We start from the raw sequence: 25,064 nt of genomic DNA, 5'->3' as shown, positions 1-25,064 counted from the left end.
TAGGCATGTGAATCACTCAAGACCAGCCCCATGCCCTTGGGCCCAGTGGCATAGAGAGAAGTCAGATCAAACCTGGGCAAGGCATTAGCCCATGAGGCAAGGCTATACGCTAGAGAAGAGTTAATCGTATTTTAGGAACCAAATTGATAACTATCAAGGGATGTCAGAGAAAGCATCTCCAGGTCACTTTGCACTGCTGAACTGAAACAGTGGTCAAGGAGACCACACCTTCCCCAGGACTGCTTTATTACATCCCAGTTCTTTATTTAATCCTAATCTTGTGCCAGTACACTCAAGATGAACTGGACCTCTTCATTTGTTCTGTTTGTCTTTCTGTGAGTGATTAAGTTGTATTTCTCTGCTCTTCACAATATTCATCTTTTTAATTGGGATATCAGAACAAGTAGCCAACCCCAGCCTTTTACAGACTTGGCAATTAAAGTCTGGGGTTTTGCCCTAAAACTGCAATCGAAGTTTTTTTTTTTTTATTCGATATATTTTTTATTTACATTTCAAATGATTTCCCCTTTTCTAGACCCCCACTCCCCGAAAGTCCCATCAGCCCCCTTCTCTCCCCCTGTTTTCCCACCCAACCCTTCCCACTTCCCTGTTCTGGTTTTGCCCTATACTGCTTCACTGAGTCTTTCCAGAACAAGGGGCCTCTCCTCCATTCTTCTTGTACCTCATTTGATATGTGGATTATGTTTTTGGTATTCCAGTTTTCTAGGTTAATATCCACTTATTAGTGAGTGCATACCATGATTCATCTTTTGAGTCTGGGTTACCTCACTTAGTATGATGTTCTCTAGCTCCATCCATTTGCCTAAGAATTTCATGAATTCATTGTTTCTAATGGCCGAATAGTACTCCATTGTGTAGATATACCACATTTTTTTGCATCCACTCTTCTGTTGAGGGATACCTGGGTTCTTTCCAACTTCTGGCAATTATAAACAGGGCTGCTATGAACATAGTGGAACATGTATCCTTATTACATGGTAGGGAATCCTCTGGGTATATGCCCAGGAGTGGTATAGCAGGATCTTCTGGAAGTGAGGTGCCCAGTTTTCTGAGGAACCGCCAGACTGCTTTCCAGAGTGGTTGTACCAATTTGCAACCCCACCAGCAGTGGAGGAGTGTTCCTCTTTCTCCACATCCTCTCCAACATCTGCTGTCTCCTGAATTTTTAATCTTAGCCATTCTGACTAGTGTAAGGTGAAATCTCAGGGTTGTTTTGATTTGCATTTCCCTAATGGCTAATGAAGTTGAGCATTTTTTAAGATGCTTCTCCTCCATTTGAAGTTCTTCAGGTGAAAATTCTTTGTTTAACTCTGTACTCCATTTTTTAATAGGGTTATTTGGTTTTCTGGAGTCTAACTTCTTGAGTTCTTTATATATATTGGATATTAGCCCTCTATCTGATGTAGGGTTGGTGAAGATCTTTTCCCAATTTGTTGGTTGCTGATTTGCCCCTTTTGATGGTGTCCTTTGCCTTACAGAAACTTTGTAATTTTATGAGGTCCCATTTGTCAATTCTTGATCTTAGAGCATAAGCTATTGGTGTTCTGTTCAGGAACTTTCCCCCTGTATGGATGTCCTCAAGGGTCTTCCCCAGTTTCTTTTCTATTAGCTTCAGAGTGTCTGGCTTTATGTGGAGGTCCTTGATCCATTTGGAGTTGAGCTTAGTACAAGGAGACAAGGATGGATCAATTCCCATTCTTCTGCATGCTGACCTCTAGTTGAACTAGGACCATATGTTGAAAAGGCTTTTTTCCATTGGATGTTTTCAGCCCCTTTGTTGAGGATCAAGTAGCCATAGGTGTGTGGGTTCATTTCTGGATCTTCAATCCTGTTCCATTGATCTGCCTGCCTGTCACTGTACCAATATCATGCAGTTTTTAACACTATTGTTCTGTAGTATTGCTTGAGGTCAGGGATACTGATACCCCCAGAATTTCTTTTATTGTTGAGAATAGTTTTAGCTATCCTGGGTTTTTTGTTATTCCAGATGAATTTGAGGATTGCTCTTTCTAACTCTGTGAAGAATTGAGTTGGGATTTTGATGGATATTGCGTTGAATCTGTATATTGCTTTTGGCAAAATGGCTATTTTAACTATATTACTCCTTCTGATCCATGAGCATGGGAGGTTTTTCCATTTTTTGAGGTCTTCTTCCATTTCCTTCTTTATAGTCTTGAAGTTCTTTTCATACAGATCTTTCACATGTTTGGTAAGAGTCACCCCAAGGTACTTTATACTGTTTGTGGCTATTGTGAAGGGGGTCATTTGAGGTTTAAGAGAAGAATGTCCATCTGTTCCCTCCTTTAGGCAGAGAGAACAGCGGAGAGCTCATTCTATACTGCTCTTTGCAACTGCCTTCCAGTGAAAAATCTACTCTAAGATGAAATTACATTAGTGTGTCTTGAATGCTTTTACTGTGGATCATAGTCCCAAAATGTCTTCATCTATGCTTTAAGTCCAAGAAATTCTTTATGAATTCTCATATTTCTTAGTTTCTAGTAAGCTTTCAACTGTATTTTCATGAGAATTTTAAGGAACAATTAGGAAGACAAATTAAACAGTGTTAATGTTTCCAGCACTGCCTAAGAAATCTTCAGAGCAGAAGCTAAACAGCCAAGTCCAAGAACACGATGAGGAGACATCCTCCCTGGATGGAGGATGCTGATTGTCCCTTAGGGTTTTCTCTTACTTCTAAGTATACTGTGATGCATGGACCTCTGGTCTGTGTAATTCTGCTTATGTACTTCTTCCTATCATAGACTCGTGTGAAAATGTATGATGGTATAGGTCTTGCAGAATGTTTAGCAGAAAACACTACTTTAGACTAAGATGGCTTTCTTTTTTGTAATCATTAAATTTATTCTTAAATAAAACATTTTATAGCCATAATCTTATATTGATGAAAATCTTTACATTTTTATACAGAATTAAAATTTTATTCTTTCTTTTATTTTTTATTGAATATTGTCTTCATTTACATTGCCAATGGTAAAACCTTTCCTGATATCTCCCCTCCCCTAAGACCCCCAACCCCTCTCCTTCCTTCTTCCCCCTGTCTCTACCTATATGCCTCTCCACCCAACACACTCCCTCCTTTCCCCACCTCAGTTTCCCTTTGTTTGGGCCTCTGTTGAGCCTTTACCTGACCAAGGACCATTCCTCCCACTGATGCCCAACAAGGCCTTCCTCTGCCACATTTTGGCTAGAACCATGTCTGCCCCTTGGTTGATGGTTCAGTCCCTGAGAGTCTTGGGGCATCTGGGTGGCTGAAATCATTGTTCTTCCCATGGGGCTGTAAACCCCTTCAGCTCCTCTGGACCATCCTGTGGCTCCTCCATTGGGGACCCCATGCTCAGTCCAATAGTTGGTTGTTAGCATCTGTCTCTGTATTTGTAAGGCTCTAGCAGGATCCCTCCGGAGACAACCATGGCATGCTCCTTTTGGTATACACTTCTTGTCATCCATAGTAGTGTCAGGATTTGTTGACTGTTTATAGGATGAATCCCCAGGTAGGGCAGTCTCTGGGTGGCCTTTACTTCACTCTCTGTTCCACACATTGTCTCCCTTATTGCTCCTGTGTCTATTTTGTTCCCTTTCTTAGAGGAACCAAAGCACCCTCACTTAAATCCTCTTTCTTCTTGAGCTTGGTGAATTGTAACTTGTTTATTTTGAGCTTTTGGGCTAACATCCGCTTATTAGTGAGTGCATGCCATGTGTGTTCTTTTGTGATTGGGTTGCCTCACTCAGGATGACACTTTCTAGTTCCATCCATTTGCCTAAGAATTTCATGAATTCATTGTTTTTAATAGCTGAATAGTACTCCATTGTGTAAATATACCATAGTTTCTGTATCCATTCCTCTATTGAGGGACATCTGGGTCTTGGCCTATGATTTATCATGTAAAATGGTAAGCCTATCTTGGTATTTAACACATAGCTCATACTTATTATTTGGATTTCCTTTCAGTGCTATAGTCCAAAGTGAACTATATGACAAGCAAAACTGAACATCTTGTTTAGTACTGTTTAACTGCTGATTGTGGAGCCTGTTATGCTCTAGCAGGTGGCCCTTTTTGTGCTGCACTGTTCACATTTGTGAAAAGCCCATTTGTACTTTCTACCTGAAGTAGTTCTTTGAGGACAGACTGGGACTGTGTATGGCAAAGATTCTATGCAGTGCTCACCTCCCTCTGTCCCAGGCATGCATAGTGTCTGCCATTCTTGCTTTCTGCCTCTGGTCCCTACCCATTTAATTTATTCTAGGGGAGTAATCACGTGGTTGCTCAAAAGGAAATGCACAAAGAAGATTGTCACAGAATTGTTCAGTGACAAGGGTAAACTTTCAGTTTGACGAGTCACAATTTTGATGTCTTAATCTGATTAAATCATGGTACATATTTCATAGAAGTGTAGTAGGTATTGGATTGATGTTAATAAAGTACTGAGAACAGTATCTAATTCATGGCAATCACTATGCTTCTAAAAGAATTATGAACCTATCATAGGCTGTGTTTATTTATTAAAAACAGATACAAATTTAGGTTCAAATTAGTCACAGTGTGTCTTTATGACAGAAGGTTACAACATATTACCAGTGATGTCATCAAACAGATCCAAAGAAATATTAAGTGTTTTTAAATTAGATGAATTACATGCATTCTAATTTCTAGATTTGTTTATTATTTTATATTTTATGTACCACATGGGTACCTAGTACCTATAGAGAGTCAGAAGAAGCCACTGAAACTCCTGGAGCTGGAATTGGGAACTGCTATGTAGATGCCAGGAATGGAACCAGGGTTCTCTGCAAGAGTAACAAGCATAACTGCTGAGCCAATTCTCCTGTCCCCAGTCTGATTATCCTAATACCTTATTTCCTTGGTGCAGAGAAAATATCTTGTGTACTGTATGGATACATTACCTGTCGATTAATAAGCCTATGGCCTATGGCTTAGGCAGGATATAGAAGTAGGATATCTGGGAGACAGAAAAGATTCTGGGATGGAGCCAGGCAGGAGAATTAAGTGATGATGTGATGAGATAGATGTTTGGTGCCTGAGCAGCCATGTGTCAGAATGTAGGCTGGGAATAAATGGGATATTTTAAGTTATATCTAGTCAGAGTAGAGCCTTGCCTATATGTCCAAGGAATTTGTAATATATATTTTGTAAATATACTTTGAGTCTGAGTTGTATTTTTGGGAGTACAGGGCTGGGAGGAAGAACTGGGGCTTGACTTTAACACCTTGGCAATAATTAACATTGACAGTGACATGACCTCAAGAAACTTGTTTACTGTTGAAGGTTTTTAAGAATTCACCATGGATCCATGAGACTTAAACCCTAGAGAAAGAACATAGGCAATTAAGAATAGCTGGGAACAGGAAAAGTGGAGTTTCTCAGGGAAGACCACACCAATTGGTTGTTGATGCCACTTTTAGTTTCAGGGTACACACACACACACACACACACACACACACATTAAATGCAATAATGAATTTTTGTAAGTGACGGTGAGTTTGGAAGGATAGCAGAGAATACTATACACAAGGATTGGAGGGGGAAATTTTAAAGGAGAAATGTAATTATAATCTCACAAAAAGAAAGAATTCACAATATATTGTCTTGTCCACATGACTGTTGAAGTTACAGTGGTTTTTTGCAGTACTTGGTTTTATCCTGAGCAAGAAAAGAATCTAGAGGTCAAGCTGAAATAGGCTGCCATACCTGAAGTTTAAGAAGGTCTGAGTTTCTCCTAATTAGGTACATATATGTAGGTGAGAATAAATGTGAGTAAAACCCATAAGACAGGAAAAGAGCACTGAAGGAGGGATGTCAAGTGTATAACGGAACACGTGAGACATGAACATGGAAGGAAATTATTTGGGACAAAAGCTGTAGCAGAGATGGGTTCAGGGAATTGGTGTAGTGATAATTCTGGAATTTCTGTTTCTTTTAAAAAACACAGAAATATTGTAAGAATATACTTTCATTTTAATACTAGGTGTGGGATATTGGGATTCTTCAGATTGTCCACAGCACCTGACTATGATTTGCCTCATGCTCTAGCAGGGGTGTGATTTTGCCAGCTGCAGATAGTTCCTATGATTTTGTGATGTTTGGAATTCTGGGAACTTTTCCAAGAGTATATAAATGCTAAAGTCTCAAGCAGTGTAGTGGCTTGTTGATTGGTTTTGGTTGTTGTTGGTCACAGTTTGTTAATAGTTTTTCTCAAAGAGGAAACAACTACCACAAGAAGAAAATAGATATCTTAATGGCAAAGACCAAACTTGCCACAAGGAACTCGACACCCTCAATCAGCAGGAAGTAGTCTAAGGATAACTTCACTTCCTTTCTAACCTCTGACTTTATTCAAGCATCTCTTTGTTTTCTGTCCTTTTTTTCTTATCTAGTGTTAGGGAATTAAAACAATGGGATAAATAGGGTAGAAAATAGTGGAAGAAAGATGAACCTACAAAGTAGCCAAGAATGGCTAAAAGAAGTGTCCATGAATGGAACTAGTCAGAATGTAAAACTTGATTTCAAATGTCTTAGAGGAAATTTCAGGTGATAAAGGAATGGATATATCTTTTCAAGATACCAGCAAAAAATTTACAGTGGCTTCCACTGCTGGGATAACCTCCACTCTGTTCCTAGAGGGGATTTTCTTTTTGCTTTTTCTTCTTCTTATATTTTGTTTCAAAAAAGGTTGGAAGACTAGCTGTGCAGTGAGAAAAATTGTATGTGGAAGTGGAAGCACTGGGGATGTGAGGAACACCTAAAAAAGAGAAAGCAAAAAGGCTCAATTCCAGTTACTGAGCAAGAGAGCAGGAGTTTCTTGTAGAAGGAAGGAAGGAAGGAAGGAAGGAAGGAAGGAAGGAAGGAAGGAAAAGAAAAGAAAAGAAAAGAAAAGAAAAGAAAAGAAAAGAAAAGAAAAGAAAAGAAGGAAAGGGAAGAAGGGAGGGAAGGAGGGAGAAAGAAGCCATGCCAGAGGGCAAGTCAGGACAGAGAAAAGCTGAAAAGGCAGGAAAATGTTTTAAGAGAAAAAATTAATCTCAAACCAACAGTGCCCAGTAGTCTTACAGCATATGCCTGCTAAAAGTGGGGAACAAGGTTATGACAAGATTGGATTGCATCCAATAGAAATAATAGATATAAGGCATTTTAAAGAAGCCATGATTTCATATGAGATGCACTCGCCTTATGTGAAACAAATTCAAAATGACTGGGCTACTCAAAATAGGATTTTTCCCAAGACTGGAAGGGATTGCTGACAGCTATAATAGAATTCAGTTTGCTATTACAGTGGTTAAAATGGTGGAGGAAGAAGCTGTGAATATTAACATTGGAAAAGTTTGAGGGGAATGAGTATAGTATATACTATACTAAAGATTATACATGGCTTTGAAGAAGCCTGCATTGATTTTTTTTTTTACAAAGATTACTATCAGCTATGAACAAGGCTGTCTCAGACTTTGACACAAAAAATGGTGTTGATAGAGACCTTGGCATTTGAAAATGTGAATACCATATGTAAAATATTTAATAGATCATTAAAGGCATGGGCAGTGCCTGTAGTTAGGTAGATAAGGGATACATATGGCCAATATTGATTCTAATGTGTACCATGCAAATATAATATTATATATTATATATGTAATAATATAATAGCTATAGCTAGAGGTCTCAGATTTTAAAATACCCACTGCTTCAATTGTAGGAAATATGGTCATTTGCAAAGAAACTGTGACCAAGCTGCTAAAGGTCTCAGATCTCAAAACTCCTATTGCTTTAATTGTGGAAAATATGGTCATTTGCAACAAAATTTGTCAGCATGGCATTTCTAAAGTTAATGTTTTTTCTAAATATAAACCAGAAAGGTTTGGGCTTCCAGGGAGGTGCAGGTGATGTGGCAAGTGTTGCCATTGGACCAATGAGTGTAAGTCCAAAACAAATATTTAAGGTAAATTCTTACCATCGTGAAATGGCCTTCATTGAAAATGTCTCCATTTATTTCCCACTACACACAGCACAATTTATGGCTTAAAACAGAAAGAAGGATATTAACCTAGAAAACTGGAATACCCAAAACATAATCCACACATCAAATGAGGTACAAGAAGAACAGAGGAGTGGCCCTTTGTTCTGGAAAGACTCAGTGAAGCAGTATAGGGCAAAACCAGAATGGGGAAGTGGGAAGGAGTGGGTGGGAGGACAGGGGGAGAGAAGGGGGCTTATGAGACTTTCGGGGAGTGGGGGGCTAGAAAAGGGGAAATCATTTGAAATGTAAATAAACATCGAATAAAAAAAACAGAAAGAAGGAAATGTAGTGAGAATTCTGGAATTTTTTTCTTTTAAAACCACAACAATATATGAATATGCTTTCATTTTAATCCCAGGAGTGAGAGATGGAGCTGCTTCAGATCGTCCACATCATGTAACTATGATTAGCCTCATGCTCTAGCAGAGGTGTGATTTTTTGCCAGCTGCACCTATTTCCTGTGATTGTGTCACATTTGAGATTCTGGGAACTTTCAGGGGGTATATAAATGCTAGAGCCCCAGTGTGTTGTTGGTCATAGTTGGTCATTGTTTGTTAAGTAGTCATACACAAAAAGGAAACAACAACAAGAAGAAATTAGATATCATAATGGCAAAGATCAAACTTGACACAAGGAACTTGACACTCCTAATCAGCAGGAAGTAGTCTAAAGATAACATTGCCCTGTTTTTGACCCCTGACTTTATTCAGGCATCTTTTCCTGTTCATCTTGGTTTTTCTTTGTTATTTAGTGTTAGAGAACTAAAAGGGTAGAAAAGGATGGAAGAACCTACAAAATAGTCAAGAACAGCTACAGATGGGGGGAGGCAACCAGCAAAAATAAAATGTGTATGAAAAATGCCATAAAAATTGTATTGCTCTGCAAGGTAATTTTAAAAAGTAATATTTTAACAAAGTTTTGGTGGTAAAAGAGCATGTCTTGTTATCTTTCTATTGCTGTGACAAAACACCATCAGACCATAGTTAACTATGAAAGAAAATATTCGATTTGGATGTATTTTTAGTGTTAGAGTCCATGATGGTGAAAGAAAGGTGTGGTAGCATGAACAGCTGAGAGCTTACAACTGGATCAACATCCATGAGACACAGAGTATGGCATATTAGGAATGTCTCAAACCTTTTGAAACCTCAAAGCTCACCTATATCAATTCAACAAGTACACACCTCCCAATACCCCAAACAGCTCTGCCATCTGGGGACTGAATTATTCAAATATATGAGCTTAGAGGTACCACTAAACCACTTAGAGGACCATTCAAAACCACTGCAGGGCACATGGCAGTTTGCTTGTTTACATTGAATAGAGTGTTTTGATATAAGTGGTAAATTGCAAATTGCCTTGAAAGGAAAAATCAGAATCACTATTTTATGGAATTCTCACCTTCCATGAATGGTAAATAAGTTGAATCTGTGAGGCATTTGGTGTCCTGACTAGTTTTATGTCATCTTGACATGAACTAGAATCATTCTGGAAGAGGAAGCATCAATTGAAAAAATACCCCCACCAGAGTGGTCTGTGGGCAAGCCTATGGTACATTTTCTTGGTTAATAATTGATGTGAGAGAGCCCAGCTCACTGTGGATGGTCCCACCCCTGGGCTGGTGGTCCTGGGAGCTAAGAAAGCAAGCTTAGCAAGCCAGGAGGAGCAGGCTAGAAAGCACTTCTCCATAGTCTCTGTATCAGTTCCTACCCTGCCTTCCCCAAATGATGGACTACAACCTGTAACATGAAACAAATGTTTTCCTCCCCAAGATGCTTTTGGTCATAATGTTTTAGCACAGCAATAGAAATGCTAACTAAGACAATTGGGAAGTATACCTCACTTGCTGTAATCACCATGTTCAGTTTTTACTGTTCTGGTTTGTTTGTTGTAAGATATTTAAATATTAATTATTGAAGTGCTACGGTTCCATTGAAATTACTTTCTTAAAGCCCATAGTAATTACTTCATATTATAACTTAGTCTTGTCATCTAGAAGACTGTACTCCTGTTTTATTGTTATCAACAGCTTCTTGACACTACAATTGAGAACTTGATATCTACAGCAGAGATGAATCACAGCCTAAAGTTTTTACTGTCTCTTTTCACACATGAAAGTCTCCTCTGCTCTGACATTAAATGCAAGAAAATGGAAACACATATAAGCTTGTAAATGAAACAAATCTGAAATCAAGTTATTGTTTTTAGGTAATAATGTTGTATAAATAGAGCAGTAGAATGTATTAATATTGCTTGTTTGATTTTTAAGACAAGACCTGGCTGTACTGGAACTTGGTATATAAACCAGGCTGCCCTTGAACTCACAAAGATCTTCATGTTTCTGCTTCCCAAATTCTGAAATTAAAGGTCAATATGTTCAAAGCATGCTGAATGTGTAATTTTTGAGACATTCTAATCTTTAAAATGTTAAGATTCTTTATATATAAGTATTTTGAAATTCAGTTGGAAGTACCTTATTTTCTCCTCAATCAAATTGGGTGAGTAATATGCAGTATGCACATGGTGTATAGACATATATGCATATAAAATATCCAAGCAATTAAAAAATAAATAGATTTCTATGCTATAATTTTTCATTTTGTGTTGGTTTTATGCTTTTAATGAAAAACTGTGCAGTGAAGACCCTCTATATTCTTGAATTGATAAATTATGTAAATTCATATTTTTAACTGAGTTGAGATTATTCATGTGCATTCTTAGTATTTAGCAAAAAGTCAAGGAAAGTGTCTTTGTAGCTAATAAGCAGAAGTGAAGGAGACAGCAGAGAAGAACACAAAGCAGAAAGCACAAAATCAGTGATCAGGTGTCCTCATTATGGATATATCAGGAGACTGTACCCCTAACAAAAAGGAGGCAAAAGGAGCCTATACGATCTGACGTTGAGTGTGGCTAAAACCAGCCTGCGCTGCATAACAAGACCCTAACTCAAATCCCCACATACCTTAACAAAGCATTTAAAAAGAACAGTCAACTTGAAATGTTAGAAGGCTAAAGATAAAACCATGAAGCTGATACTGTTGAGAGGAAGAAGAGGCTGCAGCTTTGTAGCTTCTAGCCCCAGTGGAGCCAGAGCACTCATTTGTGGTTCAGACTGAACTGCCACTTCAGTGAGCTTCACTAAACAAGTGATTGATCAAGCAAGATCATCCTGGCCAATCATTGTAGAAACACATACACACTACCTGAAGATTCTCATCTCAGCCATTCAGCTCTGCAGTATGCCTTCAAGGAAAAGGCAGGCTGGTGAGGAGCAGGAGGATGCGTTACCATTTCTGAGCAGAGACAGATGTTGGTGATTGTAGCCTATTCTCCATATGTGCTTTCCTGATTCCACATGCCTTCAAATTAGAGCCACATTGGTCAGAAGCTTAGAGCTGAGCAATTGAGTCAAACTCTTGATGGCCTGCTTCTGCTGTGAAGAATGAACAGGAACAGGAGGGCTTCAGTAACCGTTCATTTTGAAGGGGAGAACAGTAAGCATTGGTCCATTGTCAGGTCTTGTCTTCTTATACAGATCATCGCTACTTTCTAGGTGTGTTTTTATTATCTGAAGGCTCTAAAAGGTTAAGGCCTCACTTTGAACTCACTAAATGCTTAAGCCTTGATCGTTGCCCACACCTGTGTGTGATGGAGAGCCCACTCCTGCTTGCTTTTCTGTCCTTCTACCCCACCCTGTCATAGCTCACCTTTGCATCCTTGCGTTCTACTAAGAATGCAAAACAGCTTTATTTCTTAATTTTCTACTGACTTTTATCTTGTCTTTTTCAAAAAAATATGTTTATCCTTTAAAATGCTTAAGGATAACAATGTTTTCTTAAGTTGAATACCCTTGACTTCCATTCTGGAAGGGGCATGCTGGTATACTACTGTCTTTGGCTCTCCACAGATAATGCTTAGTAGAGTTTGCCTGCCATGTTGTATTCCTATAACACCAGAAAAGGAAAGTAAAGGATACTCTTGTATCCAGGTGAGGAGTCAGCATTGTAATGTGCTTCTCAGGCCCAGAAGAGAGAGCAAGAAAATTTGTCAAGTCATCTCATGTTGTGATTTTCTAGGCCCACAGCTTAGGTGCTAGAATTTTCATTTCAAAAGATATTTCTGAGTGCACATGGCCAACCAAGACCCACCTCTTGAGAAGTTACAGTTCCTGTCTGGGTATCACCCTGACGTCTATCATTCCTTTCTTTCATGTTAATAGGCCAAATGGATAGAAAAGCTGCTGCCCTATCACCTGGTAGGTATTCTTGGATCTCATCTGTGCCCATATTGTGTCTCAAAAGTTTCACATTGCCTCCACTTCTCTTGTCCTCTGTCATATAATGTGCATGAGTAGGGTAACTGTTAGATAGGGCTAGTACCAGGCAAAATAAGTACTAGGGAACATAAGTACTAGATAGCGTGAGAACTAGGTAGTAAGTATTTGGTTCTGTAAGTACTAAATAAGGATAGAGAGAAAAAAATTCATCTTGGTGAACCTTCAACTGCTTTGAGCATGCAGAACAAGTATTAGTAGGCATCAAATGACATTTCTGATAAAGAAAAAAAAACAAGTTTCTAATAAAATCAAGGGTATACTTGCCACACAAGCCTGGAGTTACCCTGGACATCTGTGATAAAGAAACTTAAGTTTACCCAAAGCCTGTGAGTCTACCACCTACATTTGCAGATTTAATGAAATGTACTTAAGGAGCATTATAAGGCATGATTCTGGGCCTTCCTGTTCCACCACAGACCTCTTGGCTTGGGGTCTTTTAGAAGTGGAACCAAGGAGGCCAAAGTTGGAAACAGTTACAGCCTGGGTTCTCTCTCAGCTAGGGGTAAGAGCAGAGAGAATGGTGGGGGCTGTCTACAGGAACCCTTGGCTATTCTTAGCCCTGCTCCCGTCTTGTTAGGGTGACAGTCCTTCTGAGTTTATCAGTAATCATCCTTTTTATTTCTCAGCTCTTCTGGATTCGTAACTGTGTTGGTGGGAGGGTTCTTGAACCACTCATCACATGCTGTCTTAAACCAGAAGCAGGGACAGCAGTAATATTCTTTAGGTGCACCTTGCCTTCACCCCATTCCCATTCCCAACAGGACTACAGAGTTCTTCACTACACTGGGTTTTCACATTGGTGTGGTGTTGACATAAATCACATTTCCCGCCGATATTTGCTAGTGAGTGGAAGATGGCCAAGGCAACCACAGCACAGATGTCAGTTAGGAAAATTACACCCAAACCTGAAAGAGCTGGCAGTGGAGATTTTGTTTATGAAAATCGGGAAAGCTCTCCCCTCACAGCCACTGACATCCCTGATTTATTGTTTCTCTGCTGAAAATTATCCAAAGATGTTTTTCAGACATGAGTTGGTGAAAGCTGACTATTGAGGGTGGAGGAGAAAGTAAAGTGCCCTCATGTCTGTGAATTGCTGTCAGCTGTAGCATCTTTTTAACAGTGCAGTTCTTTTTGTACGTCTGGAAAACCAGCCATGGAGTTCAGATGACCCATAATGCTGAAGGATAAAATATCACAGTGCTAAGAATGTCCGAACCATTATCAGGAAGCTTATTTTCACTCCGATGCCAGGGCTATCCTAAAAGGGTCCTTGGTCCAATGGCCCAGCTGCTGCGAACCTCAGTTTCTGTATACGCAGCTGTGGGTTTTGTGTTTTGGTTTTTTTTAAATGCTGCTTCCAAACACCTGAGAATTGAAACTATAGTGAACGTAACTCCAGATCAGCCATCAAAGCTTAAAATAGTTCATTGTGTAAGTCATATAGATAACAAAACTCAAAATTTACATGATTTAAAGATTATGAATTTAATTTTAATGTACTTTTCAATATATCAATTAAAATTTTACTTTTTCATGTAACATTATAGAGTACTTAATTTTTTAAACTGATTATGAGCAAACATCATTTATTGACTAATCTACCTGTAATATTTTATTATTGTTTGCAGGTCAATAATATGTTAAATTACTAATCCAAAGAGTCAAGTTAGGACCTGGTAGGACGTTCACAAGTCTCAGGTCAACCTAGGCTGGGCTACGTAGCGACATCTTATCTAGTTATGATGGTGATAACAATAATATTAATAATAATAACCAAAAATTAAAGCAACAGAATCAAATCCACTTATTTGAAGTTTTTATGAGTATTAAAAACTAATTTTTATAACTTTCAAATTTAATTTCTTAAATAAAAGAAGAAAGGGTATTTGTGCAAGTATTTCTCTAAAATTATAGTATAAATATGAATAATTTTAATTCTAATAAATAAAAGTCATGGTGAATATAAATACTTTTCAGTTGTCAGTGTTGAGAAAACTGAAGATACAGAAAGCTTGCTTATTTCTTCCTATTGTGTATTTAATGTTTAGAGAATCTTTAATTATCTGTTTTTTTCTCCAATCTAACATTGGGTATTTTGTGCTTTTTTCCCTGTTGCTGATAATTTGTAGCTTTGTTGATGCTTCTGATCTGCCCACAGGAATTGCATTAGCAGAAGCAGGATCTTGCCTTTAACCATTTGAGGAGAAGACCTAAGTCCAGCATCATCTTTAGCCTTTCTTCTTTCTACATCTGCTTGGCAATCCCAAACCATAATGATAAGTGTATTAAAGGTTATCTTGGGAACTTAAATTTTTAAATTATTTTGTGATCTTCATTTATTTTTCTATTCTTTGTACATTCTGCTTGTCACGGATACTCGATAGCAAACAAAACAGCAATATGTGAGTCCAGCAATCATGGCTCTTATGGAGACCTAGTCATTTGTGGGAAGGGCACAGGTGTGCAATTGCATTCTTGATTCTGGCTGCAAGGAAGAGGTGATGTTTCATCTTGGGCCTGAAGGCAGGTGAAAATAACAGCTGGGCCCAAAGTCATCAGGTGTGGGAGTGTCTCACAGGAACTGACAGTTGACCTGTTCTGACCTCAGGTATTTGCTTGAGGCTCACAACACTAGGGAGAACAGTCTACTTTCCAGCAGTTACAAATAAAATGTCAAAACTCATCTAGAAACATCCACACAGACACACCCAGAACCATGTTAGACCAGTTGTCAAGGCAACCAGTGGCCCAGTTCAGTTATGGGAAATTTACTACCACAGTGAGTAGAATGAAAACACTTTCAGACTGTATCAGTTATGTACACACACCATACCTGCTGTCTGAGCAGAGGGTAATATGAACCTAGACACCAGCACAGTCCTGTGGCTTCCACTGGCTGCTGCTCGCTTCTTTTCCTGTTATTGGCTTTTGGGGGCTAGGTGTAATTAACTCTTCAGGTCAAACACAGACAACCCGGAAGGATTTCATCTTGTGTCTAAGAAGGAGTTTATATGAGATTTCTGTGACTAGGAAGTTTCTTTGTAATGAACTCGCTAAATATTATAGGCTTGTTGCTTCTCACTATACCTTACTAGGCAGGCTTTCTGCTTACTCTGTTATTCTGTTTTAGTCAATGGTGTTTTTCTAAGAATTTGCTCCTTTTACCTAGATTGGCTCATCCTTTGGTACAAACTCATTTTTTCCTGGCATATTTTTAGTAGTTTTAGGATCTGAATTTACAAACTTTCTTTACAATCCTGTCCTTGGGTATTTTTGCTTTTTAACCCATTGCTGATACTTGTCTTTTTGGAGGCCCATTTTTTTGGCTATTGACGCCTCCGATATGCTGTTGGTAGTTGCTTTAACAACAGCAGCAGGATCTTGTGTTTAACCCTTTGAGGAGGAGACCTAGCTCCATCATCTTCATTCTTTCTTTTCTACAACTGCATTTGGGGCCTTGAGTTTCTTGAGGTCTGCCATACTATCATAGGTCATATTTTCCATAGCATTCAGTTTAATGTATTTTCTGATTTCGTCTTCATTCTTAAGCACTTACTAGGGATTATTTTCCATTTGTAGGTTTTATAAACTCATCTTTAGAAATATGTATTATCTGCTTAGAATAGTTTAAGATTCACAGAAAACTGAAAAGTGAATAGATACCCCATATATCTCCTGTTTCCTAAAAGTGTAAGTCTGCCTGCCTTCTATCCATATTCCCATAGGAATGGCGCTCTCCTTAAAAATGACAAGGCTGTGCCCACACTCTCACCTCTGAAGTGCACTGGCAGCACTTGTGAAGCTGCACTTTGATGGTTGGGATGCGCATACAGTCAGTCCCGTTACGCTATAATACATGCTGTTTGCGTTGCCCCAAAGTCCTGGCTGCACCTGTTCACCATCACTGCCCACCATAGAAGCTGTGGATTTGTCTGTGTATTTCCTAATGTCCTATAGATGCAGTCATATAATTTGTGGTCTTTTTAGATTGTTTTTTTTCATCTAGCAATATGCATTTTAATTTCTTTCATGTCTTTTCTTGGCTTAATGGCTCATTTCTCTTTAATGAGCCAAATGCTGTTTCTTTGTCAGAATGTCCCGCATTTGCTCATTCATCTGTGGAAGAGCATCTTTGCTGCTTCAGAGTTGTAGCAGTTATAAATAGAGCTGCTGCAGACATCCCCATGCAGGTTTTGTGTGGCTATAAGGGTTTTGCTTTGTTTCTTTCATGTTTGTTCATTTTTAAGATAGGCTCTTCTATGTAGAGCACACTGGTCTTGAACTTAAGGAACACTTCTTGCCTCAGCCTTTCAAGTGTTGCTATTTTAGCCATGTACCACTGTCACCAGCTTAAAATTTCAGTTTTTCTGGGTGAACACCAATAAGCACAATTGCCACATCATATGGTGAAGTTTACTTATGTAGGAAACTATCTTTTCCCTAAGCAACAATTACTGTTTTGCATTCCCACCCCCAATAATATTCTTTTTAACATTCCTCTTAATATAGGCTGTTGCTGCTTTTAAATTATCTGAATTTTTGCTTTCCTTGTAACTAAAAGATGAAAGAAATGACATTTTCTTTAACTATTGTAGTAGTTACTTGTCTTGATACTGTGACCAAATCCTTGACAACAACTTGCTAAGGGTTTCTTTTGGCTTGCAGTTTGGGGCTACAGTCTGTTATAGTTGAGAAGGCACAGCAACGGGGTCTTCGGCAGCTGGTTACATTGCACCTGTACTGAGGGAGTAGAGAGAGATGAAATCTGGTACTGAGCTTGCTTCCTTTTCATTCAGTCCCAGGTCCTAGTGACTTACATTTAATGTGAGTCTTCTCACCTCATTTAGTCAAATCTTGAAATTCCCTCATAGATGTGACTAGAGCCTTGTCTCCAGTGGGATTATAGGGTTGTCAATTTGACAGTCAATATTAATCATCACAGGTATTGAATTCTAAATTGCCAATTTTTTCCTTGAGCATTTCAAAGGGGTAGCTCCATTAGCTTCTAATGTCCATCATCATTTTATCATTTTCATTGCTAATGTCAATTTTACTGCTGCTTCTTTGAGGTGTTTTATTAAATATTTTCTGTCTTTGATATTTTTGTAATTTTATTCTAATGTACCCTATTATAAATCTCCCCCATAACTCTGTTCATGTGTACATATGTGTGTTTATGTGTGTTTGTTTTCCAAGTGAATTTTAAACTTTCTTGGAATCTCCTGGGCATTCAAAGTTTGCATGCTTATTCTGGCTTTGATCACTGTATCCTATGTATTCTGCCTTTTTGCTTCATTTTAGATATTTGCCCTAGTCTAGATATTTTGTATGCATGAGTTTTCCAATTGAGTAATCTTCTCTTCAGCTGTATCAATTCTACTCATAAATCTGTCTGCTGTATTCTTAGTTCTAACTCTTAAGTTAGTTTCTTCTTCATCATTATAATAACAGAACACCTATTATAAATAACATAAAAGTTTGAAATGTTTAATTTTGGTTCACTCTTTGACAAGTCTAATTCCATAATTATTTGATCCCAGAGCTGTGTCTCAGTGATGAAGCAGAACATGATGGCAGGAAGCCATAGTAGACTAGAAAACAAAGACCCGGTGACTTACTTCATCACTTAGGCTCATCTCCCACTACTGCCATGACATTTTGTACTTCTTTGGATCCCAAATGATGGCAGTAAATATTTGGCTAACTGTTGTAGGGAATTAATAAGCTCTTAAAATGAACACCAAACTTTATATTATTTTTCTTGGTTTGACACTCAACCAGGGATTTTTAGTTGTATAAGGAGTGGAGAAGAAATTAGACTTGAAATAATAAAGAAAATTTAGACCTTGATCCATACAAAGACTATGGACATTTGTTGGTTCTTGTTGTTGTTTTTTAATAGAATTGTGATAAAATGTAGCTACAAAGTCCTGAGCTGTCAGAGTCCCAGCGATAGGAATGGCATCACTTGAGCCTGAAGCAGTAAACACCTGTAGCACACCCAACTACTCCTTTGGCATTCCCATGGTTAGATTTACTCCCTTTGCTTCTCTTGTCAGGCCCTTGTCCTTTCCTAGTCCTTTTCCATCTCCTCTACTTTGCCAGACATTCTCAATTCTAAAAAGAAACCTAAGTGATGTTAAATAATCTTTAGTTTCATCCCTACCTCCTTAAAAGAACAAATTCTGTGTCCAAAGCTTTTCCTATCCAGATAATATATTTGTTTAGTTTAAGGTGCCAGCTGTCTACTGTACTCTTAGTATGAGCTAGGTATTGTAGAGCAATAACATAAACAAAGTTCCTGCCCTCAAGAGATCATGGGTGCTGTGTTTGGCTTTTGCAGTCTCCACCTAACACATGCACATAATACTGAGGATGGAGTCCATAGATTTCTCCATGCTAGGCAGGCAAGCACCTTGTCCACTTGTATTTGTTTTGTTTTTTTCATTGTAAGAAATTACCTTGCAGAGGAAGTTAAAGGCTTATAGTTTTAGGAGTTTTTACTCCTCAGTGATGGGAATGACATACCTCAGCTCCCAGCCATGGTGCAAACTGGAGGAGCCCTTCTCATGGCAGTACAGAGAAGTAAAGGTAAGACTCGCCCCCAGTGACTCTGCCATCCAGGTTCCACCTCTCTCAAAGTGCCACCAGCTGAGAGCCACTGTTCAAATACACAAGCCTGTCTTGGACATTCCACACTTGAACCCCAGCTCAAGATGATAGCTTAATGGTAGAATGTTCTGACACAATTACTCATACAGCTTTATGTGGAACATTCTTGTCACATCTGGACAGCTTCTGTCCTCCCAAACAAACATATGTTCCCACCTAGTTTGAGGCTATGCTACATAGAAACAGGTGGCCCTGCCACGTACAGTACAGTAGGCACAGAAATCCAAGGTGAGGAAGAGTCAAGCTCAGCAGTCTACATGATTTAGACCAGCTCTGTCTCAGCAACTTTGCACTGTGTTTTATGTATAGACTTCTTCATAAAATTCTTTTGAAGAAAAAGAGATCAGGGTCTGAAACTGAAGTTTTAAATTAGTGTTCTTATACATCAACAAGGCATTTAGGTGTTATGTGGGGGGCACCTAAGAGCAACCAGAAATGACCTTCCTTCTTTGAAAAAGCAGTGTTGGGATAACTGCAGGCAAGCTTGAAAAGAGAAAGACTTGTTAAGCTCTTGTCTTACAAGAGAAGTGCCCTCAGAAGGAATGTGGAACACTGTCAGACAGGCTTGACAGGACAGATTGTACTGTAAACTGCAACTACAGCCCAGCCCTCGAGGAAGCAAAACTCCAGAAAAGATTTCTAGGAAACCCGAGGCAAAGCCCTATGCCAACAGTGACATTGGTGACATCTCCAGTGCTCTAGTAGGCTCTGTTCTTACGTTCTGTCTCTCAGTCGATTTACAATGTGACCTGTTTCACAGTATGAGCATCTGAGATGTGACAGCATGCGAAAGATAAACTAAAAAAAATAAATAAATAAAAATAAAAATTAAGCTCTATGAAATGAAGACTATGATACACAAGCAAGGACTGGCTGTGTTAGCTCACCTCAGTAATGCGTAGCATTTGGGAAACTTCAGACAGAAGAATATAGAGTTCAAGACTAGCTAGAGCTATATCTGACTCATCTCCAAGGGGGGGGGGGGAAACAGATACAATATGTAGAAAGTATTCTCTTTAAAGTTTTTATATATGTGTTTTCAATTTGATTGTGTATGTGTTAAGATACGTGTATAGAAGACATCATATCCCACAGAGTTGCAGCTCTGTTACAAGTCACTTGACATGGGTGCTAGAAATGTAAGCTGGGTCCTTGGAGCGACAGTAAGCACACTTAACCACTCGCTCTCCATCCTTCAGCCCAGGAAGCCATGCTTGAACAGAACCTCTGGGGCCTCTTGTTCAGGATGTGGGAGTTAGGTGAGAAAATGGGTCAGTTGTTTCTAGAAAAGATTTCCACAAAATTAAATTTTTTCCTGTGATATAGGTAGTACAGGCAGAAGGTGATGACCTAAGTTGGCTTTTCTCTTTGATGCTCACAGCCGTTAAGCCTCCTTGACAGGACAAAGAGCCCTTCCTCACACAAAATCCCTGTTCATTTGTGTTTTTCTCCTCTGACCCGCAGAAAACTGAAGTAAACTTTGTACATATTGCCCATCAAGCAGAGTCAAGCCTCCATGTTCAAGTCACTTCAGCACATAGCATGAGTCTGCTTCTAAGCCAGTTTTGTTTCTGGTGGTAATGCTTCAAGTATCTAGAAGCTTCCATAAGACTCCACCTGAAAAGTGCCGGCCCTTTCTCTCAAGTATTGGCCCTGAGCCCCTTGAAGCTGCAGAAGACAACTGCCATCTTCTTGCTTTGTCACCCTCCTGTCCCCAGCCCTTCCAACTTCATCCCTGTTCCATACTTCCTTCACAGCTCTAAGGTCTCTCTGGAATTTGTGGAGGTGAAGATTTAGGTCTGGGCAACCAGTTAAAAATATGAATTGCTACAGTGAACTCTGAGTGGCCTTTCAATTTGCTGACAGAAATTTACTCCATATAGACCCCCTCCCCCGAAAAAAAGCAGGTAAGGTCATTTGGAGTTGAAACAAGCATGCTGTCGGTGTGTTTGAAAATGAAATTATAATTAACCTACTGATGGCTGTGAGGTGTTACCTTGAACTCTGTGTGGCCTCTTGGCACAGCGGCTGAACTTGTTTTATTGAATACCCAGAGACCTGAACAGGTGAAATCAGGATATGTCCGGGGCCAATTGTACTTTCAGAAAGATTATATCTCTGTTAGTGCTGACTGTAAGAGGGCTGAGGATTAACTGAGCAGCACTAATCAGAAAATAAAGATGAGTTTTGACTGTCCACGCCTGTATGAATATAATGTGTGAAAACTGCTAAGTAAAATGACTCTACTTGCCTGTTCTATGAATTCATTCCTGAAGTGAAGGCACCTAAGATCATTGAAGGTGGAAATCCAATAACATCTACATGCTCTAAAAAAGACAAAAACACTGTTATTACCATAGAGAGCAGGGAGGTGCTGCCAGACTCTAAGTGGTCCATAGAGACTTGAACTGGACACATTTCTGCAAGTATTTGACATGGAAAGGAGCTGTATGGTGTAGAGTGATCATCAGTCTCCAGTAAACTTCTCTCTGCCTTGTCCATAAAAATTGTATTTTAAAATGAACATGTAGCCTCCTCAGATACTCAACAAATCCAATAATGGTTCTCTAGATACCAATGATTAAGGGAACACCTTGCATAGTTCATTCCCAGAGTCACTGCTGACACCCTGTCACTGCCTGAGACTGAATTTGTCTTATGCTTTGTCACATAGAACAAGGAAAGAACTGCACTATTCAGTTGCAACTGCCATTGCCTCTTTTCTTTCTAATTATGTCATCCCATGGTAAAGTCTTCTTTTATAAAAGCGAAAATTTGGGTCCCTCCTTGTTTTGGCTGAGAACATCCATTGTTAGACTAAACAAGCTGTTTAGTTCACTCTGCACCTTTGACGGGCTGGCTAGAATGAAAGCTCCTGTTGGTCTAATAAACAACGAATAATAATCTGAAGTGGATTTTATTACTGAGTGAAATTCCTCTATTCATAGCATCCAAATGATCTAAGTTTAAAGCTTTGCCTCATCACCAAGTATGTAAGGAACACTGACGTTTTCTTGTTTGAAAAGGAGTTCTGAGACTGGGGATATATAGCTAAGTAGTGGATGTCTGAGTGAGAGCCTGAGTTAAAATCCTAGCAAGACTTTTTAAGTTTTAGTTCAGGCACATGCGACAGCTCTTAACAACCTGGTGCCTCTTCCACCAGCATAGCAGAGTCGTTCCCTCCACACACACCCTCTTGAACCCCCTCTGTCTCTCTCTCTCTCTCTCTCTCTCTCTCTCTCTCTCTCTCTCTCTCTGTGTGTGTGTGTGTGTGTGTGTGTGTGAACTTGCTGAAGTGAGTGTCCTCACAAGAAGCCAGGAGTCCATTGAGTCAGTGTCCTTTTGCTAGGCTGCTGATTGAGCATTATTAACTACCTGGGAAAATTTATGTCTGTTGGAAAGAAAGCACTTTGTATTTGTCTAGTGTGTCTCACCTCAGTCTGATATGCAAGCTCAGATATGGACTAGACTGTTCAGCTGTAAATAAGTAGGTGTGACAAGATCAGTGTAGCATTGAAGAAACAGGCTGTCCAGTTCTACCTTGGGGTCTTATTTGGATACTAGCGGATTTCTATACTCTAACTCTATGGTGGGAAGTGACTTAAGGGTTTGAGGAAGCATGGTTCATCATCTTTGGGAAGGCCTAGCAGTAGGAGTATAGAGCAGTGGTCTCTGTCTGAAGTCAAAAAGCTGTAGGAAGTGACTGTACACACCTCTCCTTTGTCCCTTTTTAAAGAGTCCTGGACCCAGCCTATGGAATGTTAAGAGAGACCTGTGTTCAGGATGAGTCTCCCTCCCTGGTTAAGCTTCTCTGAGAATACTCTCTAGACACACACAAAGATATACCTCATTAATTCCCAAGGTGTTTTCTTATACACTTATAGCTGCCAAAGTAGCCTTGCTAAAATACAAATTTAACTAATCACCTCTCTATTCTGCCCCCCTCAAGCACCCTCCTCAGGAGGAGGCACATTGTGAGGTAAGCAGACTCACTGCACTCAGGAACAAGGTTTTTAGGGAAGATTGGTATAACTGTGCTTGGGACATTCACTGTGTCCTTTGCCTACTTCAACTTCAGAAAGACTGCAGCCTAGTATAGCAACAAATCAAAGGTTGGCTTCCAGGGAAGGCTATTTTTTAGCCCTTATGTACTTGCACCTTATTAGTTAGGGACTGAGCATCTTCCCCAGTAGGCCCTGCCTCCATGTAGACATAATGAAGTTTCTTACTTTGAGTGTGTGTGTGTGTGTGTGTGTGTGTGTAGTTTCTTTGCAAACATTTACTTGCCTTTTATAATCTGTCTAATGGCTGCCCACCCCCACTTCACTTAAGCCTGCACCTGTTAATACCAACAGAATGCCATCATAGTACCTCAGGTGGTGCCATATCCACTTTTCTGTGTCTCTTCCACTCAGCTGTAAACTATATAAGACAATGTTGTTTTCCTATTTTGATATATTTGTCTTGGTTCTTGACACACAGTAGTGGTTCAGTGCTTATTTGTTCACTGCATAAACAAACAAATGAAAAGATTTGTGTGTGGGGGGGTGGTAGGGGTAGCATTAAAAGGAACCCAGGTAACTCTGATGGGAAAGATGCTTAGAAGTTAAAAGCAAGGCATGTTAATGTAGTATTTGCTTTTTAAACTATTGGCTGAAGGTCCTGGGCATACTCTGCATCTCAGCACAGACTCCACCACTTTGGTGGGTACCTAGGTGTGAGAAGTTCCTCTAGTTGGGTATAGATTATTACTGTAATTGATTGACTCAGACTCCAAAGACAATCATGCTAGAGCAATCTGCAGAATTTTTACTTTCATCTTACACTTGCTCATTAATCCAATGTGAGTTTCAAAACCCAAACTTTTTCTTTCCTTTAGTATTTGCAGTATTTGAGACTAGACTTTAATAGGAGGAAATTAGTATTTTTGTCTAGTTTGGATTTCATTTGGAAATAGCCAGTTGTATAAAAAATTAGCGTAACAGAACAATATTGCTATGTTCCTGTTTGGGCCAGACTTAGGACTCCCTCTCAACTGATCCTCAGCCCCTAAATATAGAAGAGCACAGCTCTGGAACTTAATCTGTTTCTTTTCCTGCCCTTAAGTCCCAGTTATCCTCCTCTCCAGGGATCTGGAAACAGGCAACAGAAACAGTTTGGAAATAAATAATAAGGACTATGTGTTTATAGGAAAGAAACCCTGGGCAAACCGAGCTGAATGGTGTATGAGGTGACACTGGGTAGGTTCAGGGTCAGACCAGTGAGGTAGTGAGAGAGCAGAGACTCTTCCACCCTGTGCATTTTAACCTCTGCCAGTGACCTGAGGATTTTCTGAATGAATTACTATAATAGGATTTCATTCATAAAAGAGAAGTTTCCCAGTGCACCCAATATGCTCTGCAATTGAGACAGGGAAAGAGAAAGAAACCCAACAGGAAATGCATCTTTGTAACGTGAAAAGGTTATGGGCTGAGTCCTGCAAGCACTGGGCACTTATCCAAGGTGACCTCTTCATAACCCTCTGGCACCTTGGCTCACCTTGCTTCTCTACTCGGCCAGAAGTTTACCAGGTGGGTTCACTTTCTTCCCTCCCTGATAAGGCTGGGAGGGACCTTGTCACACCCAGACCATATCCAGTCTCCTTTCCTGTTTCCCCTGACCTGGTCAGATACAGTCCTGGGAGATAATGCTGCAGAAGCATAGGGTAAGCCAGATCTGTCGTCCCAGTGTGGGGGAGGGGAGGGGAGAAGAAAAGCAAAAAGGCCAAGTGGGAGTTCAGCCTCACCTCTAGGTGACCTTGGCCGTGCGAAGTACACAAGAGGAGCTGCCAGGACCTTGCAGCCTGTTCCTGTCCAGCACTGCTTTGACTTAGCTTGGCTATAGAGCAACTTTTACAGAGAAGTTTGGTGAAAAACATTTCTCTGTGAGCTGCATATCCAAACCCAGAAGCATTAATCATAATGAACATGCAACTTTTCCCTATGGCAACATTGCT

At 39.6% G+C, this 25,064-nt stretch overlaps 1 protein-coding gene across 6 annotated transcripts in view; it reads left to right on the top strand.

Moving 5' to 3' along the window:
- Window positions 1-25,064, top strand: part of Exoc6b (exocyst complex component 6B) — a 521,360-nt gene that overhangs the window by 418,070 nt on the left and 78,226 nt on the right. Inside the window, exons 21-22 of one of the 6 annotated variants that reach the window (XM_052174159.1) lie at window positions 12,281-12,316; window positions 14,556-14,619. The exons of 3 other annotated variants lie outside the window; for them this stretch is intronic. In XM_052174159.1, coding sequence (XP_052030119.1) covers window positions 12,281-12,316; window positions 14,556-14,567 — 48 coding nt within the window. In that variant the 3' untranslated portion in view covers window positions 14,568-14,619. Of the gene's footprint in view, window positions 1-12,280; window positions 12,317-14,555; window positions 14,620-20,533; window positions 21,980-25,064 lie in introns of those variants that run through there. 2 more of the 6 variants (XM_052174158.1, XM_052174156.1) reach the window with 2 other exon arrangements.

Source organism: Apodemus sylvaticus, chromosome 2 (assembly GCF_947179515.1).
Source record: "Apodemus sylvaticus chromosome 2, mApoSyl1.1, whole genome shotgun sequence".
NCBI lineage: Eukaryota > Metazoa > Chordata > Mammalia > Rodentia > Muridae > Apodemus > Apodemus sylvaticus.
This window is presented reverse-complemented; position numbering and strand designations above follow the sequence as displayed.